Below are 25423 nucleotides of genomic sequence, written 5' to 3'. Positions count from 1 at the left end.
ATACTTCTTCATGGGTTTTAAAAATGCAGGCTTCTTCTGGTTGGTGGCAAAACTTTTTGTGTGGAGAGCTTGTTCTTCATGATACACTTTGGCTGAACTTTCATTCCTAACTATATGTTTCTCTTCTACGAGTAGCCTTGGTTTCACAATCGTAGTTGTCAGATTTGATTAATCTTTTCTCAAACTTAGGATGAGCGATTCATAACTTCTAGGCAGTCCCAATAGCATCAGTAGGGCCACTTCTCTATCTGTGAAGGCATATCCACCATTAGCTAATTTTCTATGCAAGTCCATTAATCTTGCTAGATAGGATTGGACAGACTCATTTGGCTTCATATTTATGTTAAAGAATTCTCTCATAAGTTGCAGTACGTGAAGCAAACCGAATTTTGTATCCATTTCTTTTAACCCTCTCACTGCATACTTTTTTTTATCAAAATAGGTTCAAAAATTGAATATTTTTTAATTACATATTTCAAATCTACATATATTTTAGAGTTAAAAATATACAAAAATTTTATGTAAAACAGTTTTTTTTTTTTTTTTTTTTTCAATATAGAATTAGATCATAGAAAAAGGTTGTCAGAATTGAAGAATTGAAGAATAACGGTATAAAAGGAAATTGTCAAAAATTGAAGAATAACGGTATAAAAGGAAAATTTTGAAAATTAATATTGGTTAAATTATGATTTATTTTTTTAAATACAAAGGTAAAAAATATATACTAATGAAAATATTTGCATAATGTAATATTTTGCATATCAATTTTGCACCACTGTCGAACGGTTTCAATAGAAACTGAATTTTCAGATTTATCACTATCTACAGAGGAATCCGAGAAATTCTCATCAGTTTCGCTATAACCATCTTCAATATACTTGAAATCAGAGTCAAAACTACTATCAGTGTCAGAACTATCGTCAGGAATATAGGTTATATCACTCGTGAAACACATCCTGCCAGACACCTTTGAGCTCTGAAAAACAAAATACTACACTGTGTGTGCTAAATGCTTCTTGTAATGCGCAAAATGCTTCTTGTATATTTGGCAGAAATGTGGACAACTAATGCCATCTGTTAACCCACATCTAAATAAGGACTTAAACATCACATAAAAGCTGAAAGGAAACCTTGAACAGGGAAAGAGCAGGTTGCACAGTTAAATAGATGGCAAAAATTGATCCCCACATAAATCGCGGGTTGCGTAAATTTTGCTGCTTCTTACATTGCCAATGGAAATCGCGGGATGCGCAGAGAGAGGGTTTAACAGCTCCAGGTGTTTTTGGCTCTAACATAATCTCCGATATCACCTAGAAATGTATCTTCAACTATGAGGAATAATAGGGTAAGAGCTTTGTCATTCTTTTTCCTTCCGCTTCATTCATTTCAATTCCATATCCAGGTTCCACTGCTTCCCAACATCTTTTCTGCACTAGCACGGCACGCGAACAGATACACTATGTGTGATAATTGTCGCTGTTTAGTTTTGACATTTTATAATCTTCAGATATCATTCTTCAAGTAAATACGTAGGTTGATCCAAAAAAAAAGTTTACAAGCAGAAGCATTTGAAACGTAATAATTGTGGAGCGAATATTTCCACCCAGAGTGGTTGACAGATGGCGCTAATTGTCCTAAAGTGGTTCTACGAGTAAGTAGCATCAGTACGCAGACACTTAAGAGCGACAGTAATGGCACAATGTCTAGAAAAGTGGTCTCGCATAGAGGTGCGAGCTCTAATTTGATTCTTATGCGCCAAGAATGTGGCCGCATCCGAAATTCACAGACAAATCGTTGAGGTATACGGGGACAAAGCAATGAGTAGACAACAGGTAGCGAAATGGCGTCGTTCTTATCAAGCAGGAAGGGAGCATGTGGAAAACCGCAATATGGAAGCAAGCGGCCGTCCAAGTTCTTCAAGGACGGATAACAACACGGCATGTGTTGAAGAAATCATCCAAAGAGATCGACGAGTAACCATGTGTGAGATTGCCTCAGAGTTGGACCTGAGTTATGGTAACGTTCAGCGTATCATAACCGATGAGTTGCGATATTCCAAAGTTTGTGCCCACTGGGTTCCACGTGCGTTGTCCGTGGAGCATAAGGCCACTCGAATGATATGCAGCCTCACATTTCTTCAGCGATACCATTCAGACGGCCAACACTTCATTGATCGCATCATTACCGGTGATGAAACATGGCTTCATCACTTCACCCCCACATCCAAAAGAGCCACGATGGAGTGGAAACAAGCTGGATCACCGACGAAGAAGAAGTTTCAGGTCACACCCTCTGCCGGTAAAGTGATGGCAACCGTTTTCTGGGATACGACTGGTGTTATCCTAATCAAGTATTTGGAGCGGGGCCATACCATTAAGGCCAATCGTTATTGTGCCACCTTAACAAAATTGCGTAAAGCCATCCAACGCAAACGGCCTGGATTACTGAGCAAAGGCGTCACTCTTCTGCATGAAATGCCAGGCCCCATACAACTTGCCAGACTCAGGAATTGCTGCAAAGGTTCAAGTGGGAAGTCTGGAATCACCCCCCATACAGCCCCGATTTGCTCCAAGTGACTATTTCATTTTTCCGGCGTTGAAGTGATACTTATCCTGAACACGGTTCACCTCAGACGATGCAGTGAAAACAGCTAGCGAGATATGGCTCAATGAGCAGGGCCCTGATTACTACCAAGACGGGATAAACAAGTTGGTCGAACATGCTGACAAATGCCTAAACAGGTTTGGCGACTATGTGAAAAAGAAGGCCAAATGTTTCTCTTGATTCCCATTTGTATCTTGTTTCTGTTGTTAATAAATACTTTTTCATTTGCCTTGTAAACTTTTTTTTTTTTGGATCACCCCTCGTATATCAAGCTAAATTCACGAAAAAAATTTTTTTATTTACTTTGTCAAAGGTCAGTTATCCGGCTCACTTCAGGTTCACAACGTAGTTAGGCTTCAGCGATCGACGCAGTTAGGCTTCGGTGTGATCTTCAATCCTGGATCGCAATGGCATTTCCTTTCGAGCTCTGTGCTGATAATGTGTTAAAATTTAAATTATTCATGAGTACATAAATGACATAGTCCAGGCTGAACAATTAAGTATACATTGAGAATATTTAGGATACATGGAAACAAGCAACCACAGCAATGCACACCAGATAGGGACGAAATGACAACACAACTGTTGCCAAACTAACATAATGTAAATATTGGGATTGGCACATATATATTATTTTTTCAACATTCCAGAAAAGTTACTACTGTGCAAAAAGATTCTGGAAACTAACTGCTCAAATTGTAATTCCTGTAAAATTAAATTCACACGTAAAATACGTCTTAATTTCAACCCCCAATCCAAATGGCTTAATGTAATAAAACTAAAAATTTCATGATTAAAAAATTCCACAGTTTTCCAGGTATAGTTCCAGAATAGGGGATAACCTCTATTCTGGTAATATATAATTATATTCTATTCTGGTAATATTTAATGGTTTTAACTTAAGAGGTTAAAGTTAAAACCACTAAAATGGTAATAAAAGGCCAAATGCAGGTAGCCCTTATTTATTCTGATGTTAGTCACGATGGCAACTTTTCAGTCAGGCTCATTTACAACTGAATTCAAAACTTTTTCAGTACAGTATGTCTTCCATAACTTCCATATTTGCTCAAATACAGTATATTTTCCATAAATGTATAGTTTCCATAATTGTACATATCCATTAATTTTCCATAATTCCACATTCATTAATTTGCAGAGTTTAAAAATAAAGTACCAGAATTAAATGCGAGATTTTTCTTTAGGTCACACGTCTGCAGGCATATAAAGCAAATGTGTATTCTGGTGAGCAAAAGTAATCTATTCCTTCTACCACTGCATTAAAAAAACTCAGATTGAATCATAAATAAATAATTGAGCAATATTTCAGATTCTGCAGCCACCTGATAAGTTGTCTTCACACATAAGCAAAAATTCTTCGCAGCTTGAGGAAAGCTGCAAGGAATTTTTACTCAACAAAAAAAAAAAAAAAAAGTTTATCTTTTTTAGATCTTTAGTTAGATCTTTAAGTATTTCAATCCAAAAAGTTGATCTTTTAGAGTAAATCTAGAAAAGTATCCAGATTAAATTTTTAATAAAAGTGAAAACTGCCCACATCATCATGACATTTAGTTGCACTAGCATTTAGAAACTCAATACAAGAGGTTAATTGATTTTTAGATTTTAGTCATTCATAAAATTAAGATGTGTCCTTGAATGGAATAGAGATAATTGAATAATTACTTTAGAAGGTTAAATATCTTCAAAGAATGAATACTTAGTTTATTAGAATGACAAGAAATCATTATAATAACAAGTTTAAATTTATTTGATTTATATTTCACTGAACTGATGTGATGCAAGAAGTATATAATTTTCAGTGTCTACTTAAAATTATTTAGAAACCATGGATGATCGTAAATGCAAGTTTTAATTTATATCTGTTTCATTTTCAATTCCTACCTCTTACAGCTGAAATTGTATTCAACTCTTGCTCCTTCATGAAATTGTCAATGAGCCACCTTTTTTAAATCAGTTTGTGGCCTTGGTGTATTAGCTTAGAAAAATCTTTTTTATATTGACAAGGGGTACCCTGTTCTCGAAATAACGCTATTTACTGAATAAGCTTCCAAAATTTTCCAGATCTTTATTCTAGTAATTAAAAATTCTTAGCAATCAAAAATACATATAGCAAAGTATTATCCATAATAAAGTAATAAAAAGCTAAGAGTTATTTCTCCTAGATAATAATTTTCTAGGTAATAATTTAATAAGTTGTTTAGTCTCAGTATTCAATAATAATATAAAATTATATGATATTTCATAAAATACTTAAATAACTTAAAATTCTATAAATACTCACTTTAGCAACATAACCCAATGTCAAAGCAAACCACATTTTAATTCCAATAAATAATTAATCTGGTATGATCCTGTAAATGATCTGGTATGAATGAATTACAGATCCTGTAAAATAAAATATACCAAATTTAATTTTCAAGAAAATTAAAACAAAAATTCAAAATTTGTTACACATAAAAGTTTAATACTTACACATGTTACCAAATTTTGCCTTTATCAAAATACAGATATTAAACTTGCTACTGTAACCATTTTAAAATTAATGACTATGAAATTGCAAATTATTTTTCCAAAATCATAGACCTAAATAAAAACTCTTTTTACCGTGATAGTCATTTTTTTCTAACATATGATAATAGAAGCAGAAAAATAAGCCAAACAGCCAAAAGTTAAAAGAAAAAATATCTACCAGTCCTTACAACATTTATAATGTATTTGGCTAATACTTCCAAAGTAAACACTGAAAATCTTATAATATTTAAAATGTATATAACTATAAAATTAAAATTCTAATAACATTAATAATATACATTATTACTACTTCCAATTTATAAATTCATTTTACTATCATCTTCATCAATTACATGACAGAATTTTCTAAAAAACCTTTGTGTTGAAGTTATTCACTTTCTGATAGCAAAATTCCTGGTTCATCTTTGAATTATGGTAACTTGGCGATTTTGTGGCGAAAATTTGGCGACCAACTCTGCTACAGCAACCCTCCATTTTTTTTTTCCGCCATTTTGTCTTCACGAAGTAAAGATATGTTTCTTTTCTTTTTATTTACTGAACACTTTTTCCAACAATCTACTAGCCGAATTACACTTATGCTAGAAATTTTATGTAACAAAACTGCTTAATCATGACAAATATTAACTGCAAAATTGGGAAAAAGTGCACAATCGCAAACTCCTTGCGCGTTTTTCAGAATAGCACATACACATAAACCCTTTAAACGTCTACTTATTTTTACTTAAAAAAACATCCCAGAATTGCACAAAAATGGCATTGCACACACTCTTAACTTTATCTATATACACTGCTATTTTCTCATAAATTACAAAAATTTGCACGAAAATGCAAAAAAATTCTGTGAATCTTTAAACTCGGTAAAAAGCACATATTTGAAAATACCTGATCGTGAAAAAGTATATACCCTTTCCAAGGATGAACATTTCCCCGTATAAAATAAATAAAATATCCAAAAACTTTTACCTCTAAATTATGTATTATATTATAAACGTCACCAACGAATTCATACCGCAAACATAACAAATGGTTACAAATACTTAGTGTCAAATATTTAAATTACTTCCATGCACGTAATCCAAATACTTCAATTGAAACGTATACCAAATTCCTACAAACATAAAATTCACAAAATAACTATCATTTAATTAAAATATCACTAAACCATGTACACGTCGACTTATTTTTACTTAAAAAAAATCCCAGAATTGCACAAAAATGGCACTGCGCACACTCTTCACTATATCCATGTACACTGCTTTTTTCTCATAAATTAGAAAAATTTCACGAAAATGCATGAAAATACTCAACGTATTCTACTCAAATGTATTCCAAAATACTACAAACATATAACTCACAAAATCACGATCATTAAATTAAAATATAATTAAATTAAAAAACACTATTTAAAATATAAATAAGCACATACATTAAATTAATAAAAATTAGATTACAATCCTAATTACTTTAAACTAAATCATTGCTAATAACAATTTTCCAATAATATCATATTAATTTATTTACTCCTTACATTTAGAACAATGCATAAAAATAATATCCTCAAATGATTAAAAATACTAACTTACCTAATCTTCATTACGCAATCTTCATTTCGTGGCACGCACACTTCCACTATTTCACACAACACACAATGAAGCTTAATACAAAATAATATAGTACTACAGTTTTCTAAATTCCCCCCCTTTTCCGATTAAAGAACTGTAATTCGTCCATTAATGTCACATGACATATCTCATGATCTCTCATTTTCCTCACACAAAATAATGTGTAATCGGAACTGAGTACTTCTCACATTATTACCAAAGTCCTAGGTAGTAACCTTTATCGCCTCCAAAATGTCGCCAAACTACCAGTTACCATATTCCAAAGATCAGCCAAATTCCTTATCTACTGCTTCAAACATGCCTAAACTTACTTTAATAACATTCATTTTAGAACAAGTTAAACTTTTCTATATTAAAAAATAATAATAAATATTAATCAATTAATTGGAAATAACAATGTATTATTCAATATTATTCATGGAACATCATGCAGGTAATGCACTACTTGTTCTCCTAAAAATGCTACTGGATCTTCAGAGTTTTATTATCCCTTTTATGACACACTTAGCTGTCATTGTTTCTTCAAATAAACTGCTGTTTATTTATTATATCGAAATATAACAGGATGCTTGTACAAAACATAATTACTCTAAAGTCTATCATGGTATATACCTCTGACCAATATTTCTATAACATTAATAAATGTCACAGCGTACCCCCACATCAGAGCAAAATCACTTGGAATTCTGGCTGTTCATCTTAGGGAGGTTTCGCTGCATTTTGAAAAATACCTTATTTCATTTTCTAAAAATACATAAATAAGAATGACAGAATTGAGAATAAAATGAATATGAAGGTTGATTCTTGTTATAAAGTTTAGCAAAAACTATAATAAACAGATAAATATATATTAGAATTAATCATGATCACACACCAGCATAATTTATATGTAGGACAAAAAAATTAACCTGGTGCTAAATTTTTAAATTACCTTATTAGACTTAAGAGATAAACAACATACACATACTGAAAAAAAGCAATGAAATAAAACATATAACAAAATGTGATGTTGGCTACAAACAGAATCATGCACACATTGGTAAGATAAACATGCATTAAGAAGATAATTCCACTGATTTTAATACAGCAATTTTACCAACTTGTGCTTTGCTGTATTCAAAACAAACTATATCAAAATACTGTTATCATTACTGGAGGATACTTAGCAGAACTTTTGGGTAATTATAATGTAGTTATGACTTGTGTCTGTACCCTTTCTTTCAAAAGAATCATATATTACATTAAATGATGATCAATATAATGCAACGTAAAACTAAGAATTTTTTGAATATAGTGAAATAAGTAACCAAAGCCACTTTTTCATTATTCTTCACTGTACCCCTATTATCAGTCATAAGGAGTAAGTGTTAGTTATGTTCATATTTATAAACACATCCTAGGCAATTTCATGTATATATGAACATTTCTTAAATTTTCGATAAGCTGAAAATAATCAGCAATACAAAATGTAAAAAAATAGATCTACTAACATTTCTGCACACACATGAGAAAGCTTAAAGGCCTTTCTATGTGCCTTTGCTCAACTTGTAGTTGGAAATGCAACAAGTTTTTGTACTCATGCTATATCTTTCTTGGTGCTAATGTAACATATTTATACTAACATATCAAAACTTATGGGATACCATTATCAAATGAGCCTTCCCTCAGTTCTCTGAATTGCACTAACTTGACATGGTAATAACTTGGAGGAACTAACTAGTAGCAGGTATTAAGTATTGGATACAAATGGCTCACTCTTACATATCCCACATTTCATGCATGCTCCAGGTGATTATTGTCTGGCAGTTTAGGTAGCCAAATCATGACCTGCAATAGTCCACATTGCTCCGCAAATTAAACTCAAACAGTTTGGTCCTGGTAAAGTTAACTAGTGAATGCGTAAGAGCACAGACTGCTTTTTTAAACTAAAAGAATAACCTTAAAAAATATTATTTACTTATTATTAAGCATAAATTAATGATAGTATTAACAATCAACAGAGAAACTTTGAAATCAATACTTTTAATAATTTCAAAATCATCAATTAAAAGCAATTTTACCACATAAATAAATTTTGACAAACGGGATGACTTTTACTTAATTTTTAAAATTTGCCAAACATAAATGAATTAAAGAACCATTGTATACATTAAAATTAATCAAAAGAAACATCAATCATGCATTAAAGGTGGAGATTTATTTGCTGAAAATTTACTATCTAAAAATGACTGAACTTCTCATGTTCTAAAATGCACAAAAGCAAATAATTTGCAGAGTGTAATTAAGGGTTCCTTTACAAGAATCTTACTTATATCTGCTGTAACAGTTGCTGTGTATAAAAAGAATGTTATTAAACTAAAAACCTAAACAATCTCTTAAATTCTTCTGAAAACTTAGCCAGTAAAAACAATATAGTTTAAAAATTGCTGATCCTTAAAAAAATTATACAAATGTGTTTTTTTAAAAAATCTCTAGGAGCATAATTGTATATATAATTACACAGTTCGGTATTTTTAATATTACACCTCTTACTGCTGTTTATTTAGTATTTTAATGTTTTATTGTTAAACTATGTTTCAATAAAAAATAGCCATATTTTATATATACCAGTTGCACTACTCCCTTTGTTTCATTAATTTAATAATAACAAATTCAAAATGTGATAAATGCATTTGGTACAGCCTTATATGCAATGTCTAGTTATTAAAAATTATTTTACTTTTAATAAAGTTAATGCTATAAATTAATTACTGTTTATGTTGATTTCTGGAATTTCTCAATTTGCTTCTTTGAAACAATGCAGAAGAATAAATCGAAAATGACGCCGCCGCTTACCTCCGCTCAGGGCACAAAAATAACTTAGCCAAGCCAAGCATATAACTATTACTTTACTGTCTAAATAATAAATATTTCTATAGCAGACGAAGTTTACATGTCAAATCTGAAAATGAGAGAAATGACATTCTTTGGCACTTTGCTTGCTTAGTATCTTCTAAACGGAAGCTTAGATAGCAAATATGCAATTCAAAAGTAAATAAGACTGCAGAAAATCAACAACTGCTGATTTAGAATATTTTTCATTATTTACATCCTAGGTTAAATCAAATCCCGTATGCACCGGATACTAGGATATTAAGCCACATCCTGTTTCACATGCGTCTCAATATTAACCAAAATCCTCTCCGGTTGTCATATAGAAATTGGCCAAGTAACATGATTATGACCACTGTTTCTTAACGGCCGGTGCTGGTCCCAAACACTATTCGTCGGTCCTTCTAATTATTTTAAGTTCCACTATTTCGTAAAGATTATGTCAATAATCCAAATTACTGACCTTACCGGTCTGCGATAAAACACTGAAATATTTTAACGGTCCTATGAGTAAATCGGGTAGACACTATTAGATTCTCTACTATCTAGATTGAGTTCGCCCTGTCTAGTCTGGACACCGGTCGAGATCATATTTTTACTTCCTTCCTAGAAAGACCGCCTAGAAAACGCAACCCGCGGAGGTCTTGGCGAAATTGTGTGGCTAGCGCATGCTCAAAGATGGACATATCGTGATGATATGTCGTATTTAGTAGCGTGATACTTGATCGCCGATATTTTTTCATTTCAGAGCGGGGCTTGGCGGATGAAGGTTCACCGTCGGAGATTGTGCCTGCCACTCAGATAAGGTTAGTAAGTACGTCCGTCTCGCGTGGTTTGCCTGAGCGACCACGTGCACTTACAAATCCGACTGCATCAGCATTTTTTAATGCTATTTTGTAGATTATTTGAATTGCGAAATGCGAATACGCTTTCACTATTTTATTATTTTCGAATTATTATGAATATTTATGTTAGAAATTACCGCGCGTTTTGCCTGATTGCTGGTAAGTGATTATTGCTGCCATTTTACACTTATTTAAACTTAACTGTTCGTTTTAAATTACTTAACTAGATAAATTTTAAATTAAATTGCGCGTCTGACTTTGTTTTACTGGATTGGATAACGCACGTAGTTACCCCAAGCTCTCGCTTCAGGCAATTGAATTAGGGGTTTGGAAGGGGCCTCGTGTGTTCTTCGCCTACTCATCCGTCTGTGGAGAAGGCTATCTTGCCAGGGCTCCATTCCGGGGAGTAGGACTCCATCATTAGATTGCTGGATTTTACTGTTTTCTGTTTAAATGCATAGACATGGAGAAGCTCATTGATATTTACAATAAACAAATTCGCGAATTGGAAATAATCAGAGAAACTAAAAGTGAACTATCTGATATTGAAAGTAAATTCCTCGGATTCTTACAAAGTTCACTAGAAATTGTAAATGCGTTTAGAGACCAAAGTAGTAAGGACAATACAACTGTTAGTCAGGATGTAAAACAGGTTAGCACTCCTTCTACTAGCAAATGTCTCGAAGAAAATAAAAGGGCTAGAAGCCCGATAAATTTGCATGATGACAATACTACTAGCGAAGAGAATGAAAAAACACTAGACAAAGACAATAGTTCGGAAGATTAATTACCTCACAGATACGGGGACAAAACTGTCAGGACAAAAAAATAACAGACTACAGTAGGTATTAAGAAAGTTAAGCTTAGTACTCACACTCAGATAATTTCGCCAGTCATTATCACAAATAGTAATCAGAATTGCGTTGAAACTCAAGTGAATAACCCAGACAATAACACTCGGGATTCGCAATTGGATAACACACACAACCTGGATATGGACACCAGTACTGCTGACTCACAGCAAATTACACAAGAGGAAAATAAATCAGATGATACTAACACATCAAATAATAACGCAGATAAATCAAAGTCAAATAAATTACCACCTATCATACTAACAGAATCAAAATATGCATGGAATAAGATAGCTGGCATATTTCGGCAACACAAGTTCGACTTCATTGGTCAAAGAATACAAGGAGGTATTAAGGTTACGACTGCTAATGCAGACAGTTACAGAGGAATAGTTAAGGTCCTAAAAGAACTCAAAGTCGAACATCACTCGTATATCTTACCTCAAGACAAAAGCCTCAAAGTTGCCATAAATGGGTTGTTATTAACCACTGAAATTGAAGAAATCAGAACCTCATTCCAGGACCTAGGATGCACCATAGAGGATATAAAGCATATGTCTAGACGTCGAGGAGGTGAAGTAACAATGCTTCCACTTTTTCTTATCACCCTCCTCAAAAACGATGCTTCTAGAAAAATCTATCACGAAAAATACTTATGCGATCTCACGATCAAAGTAGTCGAGTACAAAGGAAGACAAGGCCCGATACAATGTTAGGGGCTTGTCTATCGGTGTCAAGGATTTAACCACACTCAGGCGGGGTGTAATTATGAACCCAAATGCGTTAGATGTGGGCAAAAGCATACTATAAAAGAATGCCCAGACAAAAACAATAAAGATAAACCACTATGTTGCGCAAACTGCGGCCAAAACCATACTTCGAGTTATAAGGGGTGTGAAAAATATCCTAAACCAAATATGGATAAAACTAAAACATTTTCCAACAGAATCGTATAGGGAAAATCATATGTTAAAGCGCTTTCTACCGGTCTTTATATCGATACCATCAACGAGGCGAAAAACGTTTTCTCAGATGTGGCTGAGCTCGTTACAGCCATCAAAAGTGCTGGATTTCTCCAGCTTATACAACAGGTTAAGGACCTCAATAAAAACAATCAGGAAATTCCCACAATAAACATTGATAATGGGTCCAAGAACAATTAACAGAGCACCAATACAGATCACGACTTGGAATGCACGCGGAGTGCATAACAAAATTCAGGAACTTCAAAATTTCCTACTTATTTACGATATAGATATTGCCTTAATTACTGAAGCGTTTGTGAGCCCTTGTTTAAATATCAATATCGCAAACTATAAACATTATCGCTGCGACAGGTTGAGTCACAGAGGTGGGGGGTCGCCATATATGTGAAAAACTCCTTGCAATCGTGTTTAATCAAAGAAGACCGCTGTAATGGACATGAGTCCGTCACTGTCTATTTTCGGCTACCGCTCTACGGTATTGTGTATTTCATCGCTTTGTAAAACCCACCTACTAACAAGTTGGACGAAAATGTACTTAATGATTTACTCCCTAACAATAAGCACATAATCATAGCCGGCGATCTTAACGCCAAGAACATTGAATGGGGATGTAGAAATACAAACCGCAATGGAGAAATACTTCTGGATTATATAAATAACAACCCAATATATTTTTATGTCCCAAATGAATATACATACCTCCCAGCTAATTACAGGTATGGGGACATACTTGATATCTTTCTCACCGCAACTTCTATACCAATGCATCTTGAAGTTAAAGTCGAGTTGACATCCGATCATGTGCCAGTCATCGCCACCCTAGGCACTAACAAATGTAATGACACGAAATATAGAAAATGCGCAAACTGGAATGTTTTAGCGACGTCATCCTTCAACACCCTCCTGACTTTAAAAGCTTAAAGACCACGCACGATATCGACTATGCAATCGGAAATCTTACAAACAGTGCTTTTAACGCAGCAACAAAGAAAATCCCTTGGGATCACAATGCTGACAGACTGACTCTGTGCATTAGGAACAAAATAAAAGAAAGAAATGAACTTCGTAAGACATACCGTATTTCATGGGATCCGAATATTAAACGCAGCATGAACAAGCTGAGTAAAGAGATTAAACGTGAAGTAAACACTTATAGAACAGAAAAATGGAATAACTCATTCTGGACATTTGCTAAAAATCTTAAACGCAAGCAAACGTGCAATAAACCTCTCTACGATAACAATATTATCGCATTAACAAATAAGGACAAAGCAGAGGTCATGGCTTCGCACCTCGAGAAACAGTTCACGCCCAATTTAGATCCGTGTAATCTTATGTTCTCTTATGACACCAGATATTTCATTAAAGACTGGGTTAGTGACCCAGGGGTGAGAAATAAGACTGAATATGCGAGTCCCAAAGAGGTGCTTGAGATCATGCGCAAGTTAAAAAATAGGAAAGCTCCAGGCTTCGACGAAATAAGCAACATTACAATCAAAAATCTACCTCTCCAAATAATCACAAAATTTACCAGCATACTCAACGCATGCATGGAGAACAATTATTTTCCCAATAAGTGGAAGACTGCCAAAATGATTCTTCTCCCCAAACCGGGAAAGGATATTACCAGGCCGGACGGGTTTAGACCCATTAGCCTTCTCCCAGGATTTGGAAAAATCTTTGAACGCATCATACTTAAGAGAATGGAGCCGTTTCTTATCAAGATCCCTCCCGAACAATTCGGGTTCAGGAAAAAACTTAGTACGACAAAACAAGTGGTTAGACTTACCGAATTCGTTGGAGGAGCACTCCACAACAATCAGAGCGTGGCCTTACTCATGCTGGACGTCGCCAAAGCTTTCGACCTCGTCTGCCATGAGGGGCTCTTTTGTAAACTCATCTCCTTAGACTTCAATCGTGACTTAATTTTGCTCATTTACTCTTTTATAAAAAATAGAAATTTTATGTGAACATTGGTGCTGACAAGTCCGACTACAAAAGATTAGATGCTGGAGTTGCACAAGCATCGATTTTAGGTCCCATATTATATATATATTTTACACAGCTGACTTCCCTAGAATTTGTACAGATGTTAACTCCTTTTTAGGCTGCTACGCCGATGATACGGCGCTTGCGAACAAGTCTATGAATGTAGATAATGCTATCAGAAACCTGCAACGTGCTATACCCGAAATTGAAGAGTGGTGCAAAAAGTGGCGCATCGCTATAAACGCGCAAAAGTCCCAGCTGATTATTATTCGTAAAAAGATCTTAAAAACTCCCATCAACAGCAAGCTTAAAATCTTCGACGTGGAAGTCCCAATAGTCAAGAAAGCTACCTATCTTGGTATTGTCCTAAATAGCACTTCTAGATGGAACGACCATGTTTTAAAGGTCCGCAATAAAGCGCATGCTGTTATCAACAGATTATCGCCGTTAATAGGCAAAAATTCAAAGTTGGATCTTCTTCGCAAAAGACATCTGTATACGGCGATTATACGCCCAATTATGTCATACGCGTTCCCTGCGTGAGCAGCCATCACGGATAATGATATCAAAAAAATACAAGTACTGCAAAACAAGTATCTGCGTATTATCACTAATGCCCATTACTATGTTTCGAATTATACGCTCTATCGAGACCTCAAGATTGATACTGTAGATAAATTTCTACATAAGATGAACTCAAACTTCTTCAACAAGGCTCTTAACTGTGAGCATCTGCAGCATTTTAAAGTCTTTGACTATATCCCTCTTAGAGAAGATTGCAAACTCAGACCTTACGCGACCCACCTCACCCGTGACCCGACATAACTTGCAGCATTTTCTGATTCCTGTATATAGTGTGTATAATTTCATTTTGTATTTCCCACTATTATGTATTTTGTTGCCTATTATTTTATGTATCTGTATTTTCATATGTACCTATCAGATGATGAATGAAATTACTTTATCATGTTATTTTGCCTGTTTTTAACTGCCTCAACATCACGAACAACACTCATCAGATTTCCACCTACGTTGAGCCTCTCCTTTTTTCAGCTCTCGTCATTGCTTTTTCTCCGTCCTGTGACGCCGGTTACCCCCTCTCAACATCTCCATATTCCTGCAACCCGTCCGGACATTTCCACGTTCTGAGCCCATTTTGGCATATTTGTCAAGAGCCGGCGACGTCGCGTATTTAACAGCGACAGTCCGGCATAAAAGATATTGATTGATTGATTGATCGCCGATATTTCGTAATGGCGGGTTATATGTAATCAAGGATGTTATAATTGTGCATGTGTCAAACATAATTAGTGAAGCAGCAAATTTCATATGTGATTAGTGGGGGTATTAAATAAAGAAAAATGGCAGTTAATTTTTCAACAGAGTGTACTTATGGTGCTTTTTTTTTAATGGCTTGACTACGTGTCGAGGCTATTGGCAGTTACTAGCACTGCATATGATTAGCGTGGTCACATTACAGTCAACATGAATATTAGGTATACACGGAAAAAAACGCCTTCAGCTGAGCATGAGCTTATATGCTATGATAGCAATGTAGGTAGAAGTGCTTTTTTTCGGCTTATGGAATGCTGGAGTTGTATGTTACCATGTCTCCGCACCAGTGCTATTACATCTTTCCCGTAAATTTGTGGGATTTAGTAAACCATGATATTTAATAATGATTATATTTGGTTGAAAGGGAACAATAAAATAATAATAATTCTTTCCAATTTAATAATGACTATTCTTAGTTTAGCCTATATAGTTCAGTATTAATAACTCTGTAACTATAGCATGTATTCTATATATTTACCTATTAAATAATTCTGTTAAGATATGTATTGTTTCTTATAAAATATCAAGTGGATGTATAAAAGTTAATAATTTATTCATTTTAACAGTTTTTATTTAACTCATTTCATCTTCCTTTGCTTCCGTTGTCTAGTTTGTAACATATACAAACACTTGCCAAGTGTGATATATTTTCCTTTATACAAATTTAAACAAATTAAACTTAAATTTTAACAAACACGTATAAAAGTAAAAAAGCAAATTTAAAGCCAAAATTAAAAAAAGTAAATTTAAAGCCAAAAAAAAAATATATTAAAAAAAATGTGTAAACATATAAAAGATTTAAAAGATTTAATTCTCGAACTAATCTAAAATATCATTTAAATTCAGAAGCATGAGCAAATCAAGTGCAAAACCAATATGAAAATAAATTCACTAATTTAGCAAATTAAAATTAATCCAAACAATTTTTTTAAAAATGCATAAGTGAATGACTGTTGAGCAGGCAGGAGACAGACTTATCAAGGTGAAGTTGCCTCCAAACCTAATTCTCCAATCATTCAATTCGTGTTTCGTCATTTATGCAGGAAAGTTTAAAAGTCAAAACCAAAAGTAAGAAGTGAAGAATGTCCAAAAAGAAATACCAATAAAGTGGTACCCTTAGAAATTAGCATTTAAGAATTAAAGTTTTAAAAGGAAAATACTAAAGAAGTCTTTTGAGAAACAAGCAAGTAAAGTCAAGTATTAAATTAAACTTGTTTAAAAAAATTAAATTTAAAAAAAAATTAATTTTTTATAAAAAATAATCTAGAAACTAATATATATTAGAAACTCTTGCCTACAGAAACCTAACCTAACCGACACGAATATGCATATCAGTAAAAAGAAACTAAAAAAGAACTAGACATAATCCATATAAACCAATAAGAAACATAAAGAACTAATTCACAATTTTAAAAGAACAAATATATACTTAAAAGTATAATTTCATATCTAGAAAATACTTAAATACTACATAAAAAATTTTAAAAAATACTTAAAGCAAGTAAATAGTAAGTTTTAATTCTAACTTACTTACTAAATGAGCGTTGGGGTCTGCAAAAGTGTTTTTAAAGAGAAGTAAGTGTGTTCTTCAAATTAATTATATAGATGGCGCTTATGTAGGTAAAGTTGAGTGCCAAGCTGCTATCTTTGTTATATTAAAATTTTTTTGCAAACATTAATATTAAAATATATAAAAATAAATCTAGAAAAAATTAAATTAAAAAATTATTTTTAATAAATACTTTTCCATAAATAAAATTTTCCATACATAAATTCATAAATAAATTTTCCTTTATATATATATATATATATATATATATATATATATATATATATATATGGGGACAAATCATGAGTGGCATTATATTCAAAATATGTATTTAAATTTTAAAGGGAAATTCAATCTGAGAAATATTTTATCATGTAAGAAATGTTATTCAGAAGTAACATAGTTAGATAATATATTTTGAAAGATCATTTTAAGTAATTATTACATTTATAAGTGTTAGGTTTATTTTAGATTTTAACATATACTTGAGTAATTGATTATTACTATCCCTTTAATAACAGATTTAATTAAATTATAAATATGTCTTTTCTTACTTAGACATAAGTAATTATCATTTCTGTAACTTTTCTTCATTAAGAGACTGTTAGTTTTCACACTTTAAAAATTCTATTATTTATAATTTAATAACTTGCCCTAATAAGATACAAAAAGTATATTTTATAACTCATAATGATAGTGTTCTATTTAAAAACTGTTATTAGAAATGTTGGTACTTTTTTCTGTTATATGGGTACTGCAAAAAACAGTGTTAAAATATATGATAACTTGTTGAAGATAGCAATAATGTGATCAGCTAAGTCATCTTGGTTTTATGAGTGAACTGAGCCAAATATTCATGTGTTATTATTTGTTTATTACACTTTATTATTCTCATTAAATAAATATTTTACATGCCGTACAGCTTGGGTTGTGCATTTTTCCAATACTAACCGTAGTCTTTGTGCGTTGGACTGCAATATATAAAGCATTTGTAATGAAATCTAGAAAATGTTACTTTTGATGTCATTTCAAAACAGAAGATGTATTTTATTTCCCAGTCCCGTATGAAAGCATGCAGAACCTATTTATCGGGCCCTGTTTGACATTCTCATTCTGAGCATATGCCACAGAAATTTAAAAAATTATGCACGATGTTCCATCGATTTAATTTAATGTCTGCTGGACTTGTTTTGGGCTGTGCTAAGCAGCATTTACTAAACAACAAAATGTTGTTCAGACCATGAACATCCTTAAAAAAAGAAACTGTCACTGCAATTTTTTTATATCCTGTATAGCATGGCTTTATACTGACTGCTGTTAGAGGTATAGTCTAAAATATTCGTGATATTGGCAATTTCAGATTTGGGATTTTGCTGCATATTAGACCTTAAGTTTAAATCCAGTAAGATGTTAATTATAAAATTAAAAATATGAAATGGTGATTTATGAAATAACAAAGTATGTATGACCTAAAGGGAATCAAAATGTACAAAAAAGAAAAGCTCAATATTTATTTGTTTGCTTTATTAAGCATTTATTTCAATGTAACTTGGTTAATTTTTTGTGCTAACACTTTCTCTTTTATTCTATAGATAGAAATTCTTGTTCAATAGCAAAGTTGCCTGGGATTTACAAAATAAAACCAAAAAAAAAAAAAAAAAAAAAAAATTGAGGAGAGACAGCAGTGAAATTAGTACAGAATAAAGATATTCCTCATTGCTGAACATTTTGTAAAAGTAATCCTGAAATGATGTGTTTTACCAATTATGATACACCAAAATAACGTTTCAATCTTAGATCTTGCCCAGAAAAAGTCTCAGATCTTGCGCTTGGTTTAAAGGATCGCATCTCAATTTGCTTAGGACGGTAAAATTTATGTACCATTGGTACCATGGACTGACATTAGCTGAGTTTTGTAATATGCAATACAGTTGGTGATTGGAACAATTATATGCGCAAATATTTTTAACCATTTTATATGCAGGTAGTCTCATGCTTGTTTCTAAAGTCTGTTAATAAATGTTATTTTATCAAATCCTAGTTAATTTCTCATTTAAACTAAAACAGTGCACAATCCTAAATATTGGAAATTATTTCTGACAAATTTCAATTTTTATGAAAATTGTTAAAAAATATATAGAAGCATTTATCATGCCAGCAAATTGGAGTTAATGGCAATCGTATGGACATTGAACAGGCTAAGAGAATTCTTAATCGACATAAGATTTACAATATAGAAGCATTTACTGCAAGAGAAAAATTATTTCTAATGTGTCAGCTTATTAATTTGAAAATTGTAGCATTTAAATATTAATTACGTTGGCAAAATGACAATTTTATGTGCTACCTCTCTTGCAAGAAATATATCTCATTTTAAAAGCATGAAAATATTTTAACACTTGTTTTTAATATTTTTCCCCCTCTGATTATACAACAAGGATTATATAAACCATAAGTTTGGCATATTGTTGCTATTTTAGGTTATGTGCTATTAATATGCATTACGCACTTACAACGAATAACTATCTTGAAATTTAAAGTTTGAAAATTATGGCAATAATTTTAATCAATAGCGTCAAGCTGATATGATTACAGAACGATTTTCAAATTTTAATTAAAATTAGATTTTTCAATACACAATGAAAGTAATCTTTTAGTGAAAGTTTTTATAAACAAAATGTTATAAAGCAAAGAACCATTTACCATTAATTTAAATGGGTAAAGGTTCCCGGATTACAAAACAAACCTTTCAAATTATATTTAAAAAAATTAAAACTACTGAAATATAAAATGATGCAATAAATATATAGTCTAATTAGTAATATCTTTATTATTAACTAGACCTTAAAAATTTAAAAGGGCAGCAAGTGCAGTTACAGTTGTTTGAGTAAAGATTGTGTTTGGTATCCTGAGATGTCAAAGCTTCGATCTAAGGAAGAACAAGGATCATTTAGCAGTATTTTACTATTATTTTAAGTGTGTACTATTCCTATGATTTATTTCTATGTCTGTTTGCTCACAGTACTGGCAATTCAAGTTTATATTGTGTCAAGATTTGTACAAAATATATTTTGTACAAGATTTGTATAAAATAACATATTCGATATACAAAGATTCGTTTCCATACATGATCAAAGCATTTTGAAAAAACTGCCTTAGATCAGTATGTTTTCTTAAAATTACGTCTTTCATTTTTGCAGTCATTACATTAAATAAAATGCTAAACAATAATTTACTAAATCAAACTAATTTAACTAAATCAAAAATTACTATGTGTTATTAATTGCTTCAACATTCAATTAATTTATTATTAAATAATCAATTAGTTAAGTGATTTTTTCCTTCTATCGTGTCTGAATAATTTTATATTCTGAAGCTGTCATTTCAATATACATATAGAAACTATAAATTTATTCGTTATTCCATAATGCAATGGATGAATTACGAAATATGAGGTACTGAATATCATGAAAGTAATGAAATATATTGCCCATTAGGTAGAACAGGATTAGGGGGAAGCTGTTGTCATTTTTATTAAATAGTATTTTCAGGGTGTGTGTAGTAAGTTTGTTAGGTAAAGCTGAATAGATGTGAAGTTGGGGGAAAATGAAATATAAAAATATAAATTTGGGGGGTCCAGTCACGTAAGAGGTTAGAAGGTAACTTTTGCTATGACGGAAAAATAAAAATTTTTTAAAAAATTTAATATTTTTTTTTTTTTTTTTTTTACATGGGAAACAAGGCTATGCTTGCCTCCACCTTGAGACACAGCAACAAGAGACATATAATATCAGTCCGTGGTTAATCTGTAATTTTGCCTGATCTTTATACTCCGTGGATTAACTAAAGTAACATCCTCAATTGCGGTTTCCAACATGGTTGTACATTTTTCAGAAAACAGCATCAGACAAAATCGTAAGTCCATACAGTGCGAGTGATGAATATATAAGAATATTATAACTTTCAGTAAGTTTTCTTATTGAATAATAAATTCTGACAGTCCTATGCTATAAGATTAGGTTCTAAGTTTGTATAAAAATTCCTCTGTTAAATAAAATAATTTAAGTAATTCCTGTAGCCTTTTTGTCAATACATTAAAGATTTTTTAACTAATTACACGGTCTCGCTTGCAATTAAGACCATCATTAAATCCCTATTTTATCTAATCATTTCCTGAACATTATCATGTATATAGATTGACCTCGTCTTTGTAACTGATAATTATTACTTGCAAATTATTCTCTTGTTGGTGAATTATTAACAAGCTTTTCTATTGCTGAGTTAGGGTTAACAACTTTGCTCTCGCTACCACCTGCCTTACGGAAATCGGCGTAAAATACAAGGAGGTTAGAATGTAAAATACTGGTATCTGGGCTGATTGTGCGCATGCGCGAACGTAGGGGGTGTGAATAGCCTCTTAGCTATTTGCACCGTCGGTGCGATTACGTCTATGGCACCTTTCCTTCTTCACATACACGTTCTATGGATATGATATAGCGATTAGATAAGATAAGAATGGCTGAACGAGAGTTAACCTTTTCCCGGGAGCTAGGACATATATGTCCCGAGCAAAGTGTACGGTCTCGGGACAGTTTTTCTTTGGTCGCAGGGGTAGGACTTCTAACGCTTGAGGCTTGACGACTATTTTACGACACCCTAACGAGTGCGTTCTTTTGTGGGATTCCGCTAATGGGTAGGGGTAATTGTCCGTAATTTGAACCCACATGGCTTGTTTGCGAATTCGGTGTCTTCCGGGAAATATTTTCTCAACAGGAGAAAAAAAAAAAAAAAAGAATAATTTCTTATTTTATTTCTCGCGCGTTTGCGTTTTAAGATCTTTCTTCAATTTTTTTTTTTTTTTTTTCTTTTTCTTTTGCAAATACAGTTATAAATTCTTTGAGTTGATATTTATCAATTTTTTGGAGTTCGGTATTAAATAATGGCTAAACATAAAGGAAATTTTCTTTGTTTCATTCTTTTTGTAATTATTTATTTCAATTTATTCCAGTTTTTAATGTGCATGTAAAGGCAGTGTAATGAATATAAACGTTTCAGGTGATAAAAATTAATTTTAATGTTATTTCTAAATGACATACATTCCACGACTACTCTTTACTTGAGTGAACTTTTGGTTTGTTATGTTCTAAATTATAACTAGCGGCTGAGCGGATAAAATTTCTTTAACACTGATAATTCAACCCGGGTTCAAACTTCGATGAACGGATTGACTGCATGAACCTTTCGTATTCGTTCATGTATATGAGCCAATTTCCTTCGAACGTCCTCCCCGAAAGCTCCCTTCGATTAGGCAAATAATCTTTTCTTTAATCAGACGAATAAAAATTAAATTATATTCGAAATAAGAAAGCTATATTTATGAGCGTCTCATAACTATATTTAGAAACCCTTCCTTTTATGAATAGTTTTGATGACAAAATGAATTTCAACTGTGCGATAAATGAAACACGAATTTTTATTAAAGCATTTAGTGAAGAACATTTTATAATTCAAAATTTAAAAAAGTTTCAAACTTATTAATTTATCCGTTGTTATGTTTACGTCTATAATATGATATCTGCATCAATTCTTTAAGAAAGTAGATACGTTAGTTTAGATTAATTAAACATGGGAAAACACACGAAGGCTGCCTTCCTAAGGAAAAGGATGCCTTTCTAAGGAAAAGGATGCCTTTGTGGAGAACTTTTAAGGGAAACTATCTCGTATTCACGTTTCACATGGAGCAAACAACAAAAACCAACCATGCAGTCAACCCGATCGCCTGGCCTCGAACTTAAGTCGAACTACCAGTATTCAGCGGCCTTGACCACTCAGTTACAGGTAGTGTTCAGAACGTAATTAATTTTTAACGTGAGAATCGTGTTTTGGGGGGGGGAATCAAACGATATATTAGGATACTAAGGATGTATAGAGTAATTGAGATGTGCACTATTTTTTAGTTCCCTGAATTTAATCCTCAGTACGATTCTTTATTAATATTCATCAGCTCAGTACGAATCTTCATTCTGAGCTTCATTATTCCAAAAGAAAGCAACAATAAAAAGCTTGAGAACTGAAAATTTCGCATAACAATCTGATACCTCAAAGGCGATTTTAGCATTCTGAAAATGTAGATATATTTCTCCATTCGACAAAAATCTTTATTTTTTGAAATTTTAATGGGTTCCTGAATATGCAATTTTGCTTTTAAAGAAAAAATGCAGCAACAATATAAATCGACGAACAACTATTTCCCTTCTATTCTAAGGTAAAAGTAATATATAATATCTCTAAGTTGTAAACCTAAATTTTTGTTATTGAATACATTGAAACTCAACAAGGATTTTATTTTATAAACCTCCAGTGTTTGCTTCTGCATTTCTTTACCGAACCAAAAACTGTGAAGCGGTTAAAAATTTTAAGATTTTATATTCCTGATTTGAAGGCAGATCAAGCCTGGGAACGCTATTTGCAACGTCACATGAAAGAAAAATTAATTAAAAACAATTCTTACCTCGTGCATTGGTAAATTTTTGTTAGTGCATGTTTGTTAGCGTTGTTCAATAATGATTCAATGCAGCACAAATGCAGTTACCAATTTCTTTTTCTCCGGAAATAAATTTTACAGAGGTGTTAATCCAATAACACTCATTTGGGAACTGGAAAATGCTTTCTAAATGACATTTGTAATAATTAAACTGTATTTAATTTGCTCTTCAATATCAGGATAATTATAATACTTAAAATTAAAATCTATATATTGTTTGAATATTTTAAATCACTAAATTCTCTATGCTGTGACAAGTGAATATAGGTAACTCTGATTACTTCGCTTATTTTTCAGTATATAACCTATGTACAAGTTTAAAAGGTTATTTTAACCAAAAAATGAACAAAATTGCCTAGTTGTAGCATAAAACATTTCGTCTGAAAATAAAACAATAAATTGCGTTTCGTGGGAAAACTGCATGCATCTACCTGCAGTGTGTGAAAGCAATTAGAATATTTCCCTCATTCAAACGCCTAGAGCTTGGAACTAGACCGAAAAGAAATACTGACCATTTCTTTGCCTGCCAACAAAAGAACACTAATCACCTCGTCGTTAAGACTCGATCTGAAAAATTTTCCCCCTTTCCCATAACCGCTGAGCAAAGAGCCCCCAGTGAAAGAACACAACTATTTTTCGAGCCCACGTGAAAAGGTTAAGCTACTGGCACCATCTATTGATGAAAGGAGAACTAAAACATAATTTCCTTAAAGGCTGAAGGCAAAGTTGTATTGGAATTCGAGTCGTTAACTAGAACAAAAAGATTTTTTTGAATGTGAAACGTCTCTGGAAAATCTAATTCACCAATGGAAGATGTTTTTTGAGTAATTTTAGCCACAGAAAAATTAAAAGTGTGATTTTTCGGACCAACAATGTTGAGCAATAGAGACTTCTGTGTTTCCTTTTTCCTAACATATGCCTCATGTTCCTTAACGCGAAATTTTAAGGCTATCTTAGTTTGACCAAGGTAAATTAAACCACACTAGCAAGGAATCCTGTAAATACCCCGGGAATTCATATCTGGAATGGGGTCCTTAAGCATGGGACTCGGAATTTTATTGATAGGAGAATAAACGACCCGAAAGTTAAATTTCTGTAAAATACGTGCAATTTTATTGCTAGAGAAAGGAATGACAAAAGAATTCTTATAATCTCCTAAAACAAGAGTGTGCCTTTTGGTTTGTTAAGATGAGAATTTTTTAACTGCTTGATTAAGAATGTTGAGTGAAAAGCCCCTCTCAATAGCTACGGCTTTAAATAATTTAGTTCTTGATCAAGAGCCAGTTTGGAGGAGCAAACTGGAAATTCACGGAGAACATAGGAATAAAATTGGGAAACATAGGAATTTCAACAATGAATTATAATGACCCTGCTATTCAGTTTACTTTTGAACTTAAAACATGCAATTCTCTTCCGTTCCTCACCATTTTGGTCACTCATAACACATCCAACTTTAGTACTACGGTTTACAGTAAACCTTCATCGGTTTACCTTCCACCACACTTCAAATCATGTCATCCGACTAAACAAGAGTTAGCTTCATTTTATCACCAAAAAAAAAAAACGCAGAAAAGATCAGTTTTGTACAAATTACTACGATTTAAACAGTAGACATAAAATAAGGATTAATCAGTTTGTCGAACGCGTCTACCCTTACATAAGCATTGGCATCAC

General features: G+C 32.6%; 1 protein-coding gene across 8 annotated transcripts in view; it reads right to left on the bottom strand.

The window, feature by feature from the left end:
* Ssadh (succinic semialdehyde dehydrogenase) overlaps window positions 1–25423 on the bottom strand; it is a 275075-nt gene that overhangs the window by 154790 nt on the left and 94862 nt on the right. The window contains exons 1-3 of one of the 8 annotated variants that reach the window (XM_085808722.1): window positions 9528–10083; window positions 7433–7520; window positions 4904–5007 (exon numbers count right to left, since the gene is read on the bottom strand). In XM_085808722.1, the coding sequence (XP_085664848.1) occupies window positions 4904–4939 (36 nt within the window). In that variant the 5' untranslated portion in view covers window positions 4940–5007; window positions 7433–7520; window positions 9528–10083. Of the gene's footprint in view, window positions 1–4903; window positions 5008–7388; window positions 7408–7432; window positions 7521–9527; window positions 10088–10110; window positions 10396–25423 lie in introns of those variants that run through there. The other 7 variants (XM_085808724.1, XR_015038809.1, XM_085808725.1 and 4 more) reach the window with 7 other exon arrangements.

The sequence above is a fragment of the Stegodyphus dumicola genome, chromosome X1 (assembly GCF_044657685.1).
Source record: "Stegodyphus dumicola isolate Sdum_Otavi_A_Nest chromosome X1, ASM4465768v1".
In the NCBI taxonomy this organism is placed as follows: domain Eukaryota; kingdom Metazoa; phylum Arthropoda; class Arachnida; order Araneae; family Eresidae; genus Stegodyphus; species Stegodyphus dumicola.
Note: the sequence above shows the minus strand (reverse complement) of the source record. Positions and strands in the feature narration are given on the sequence as shown.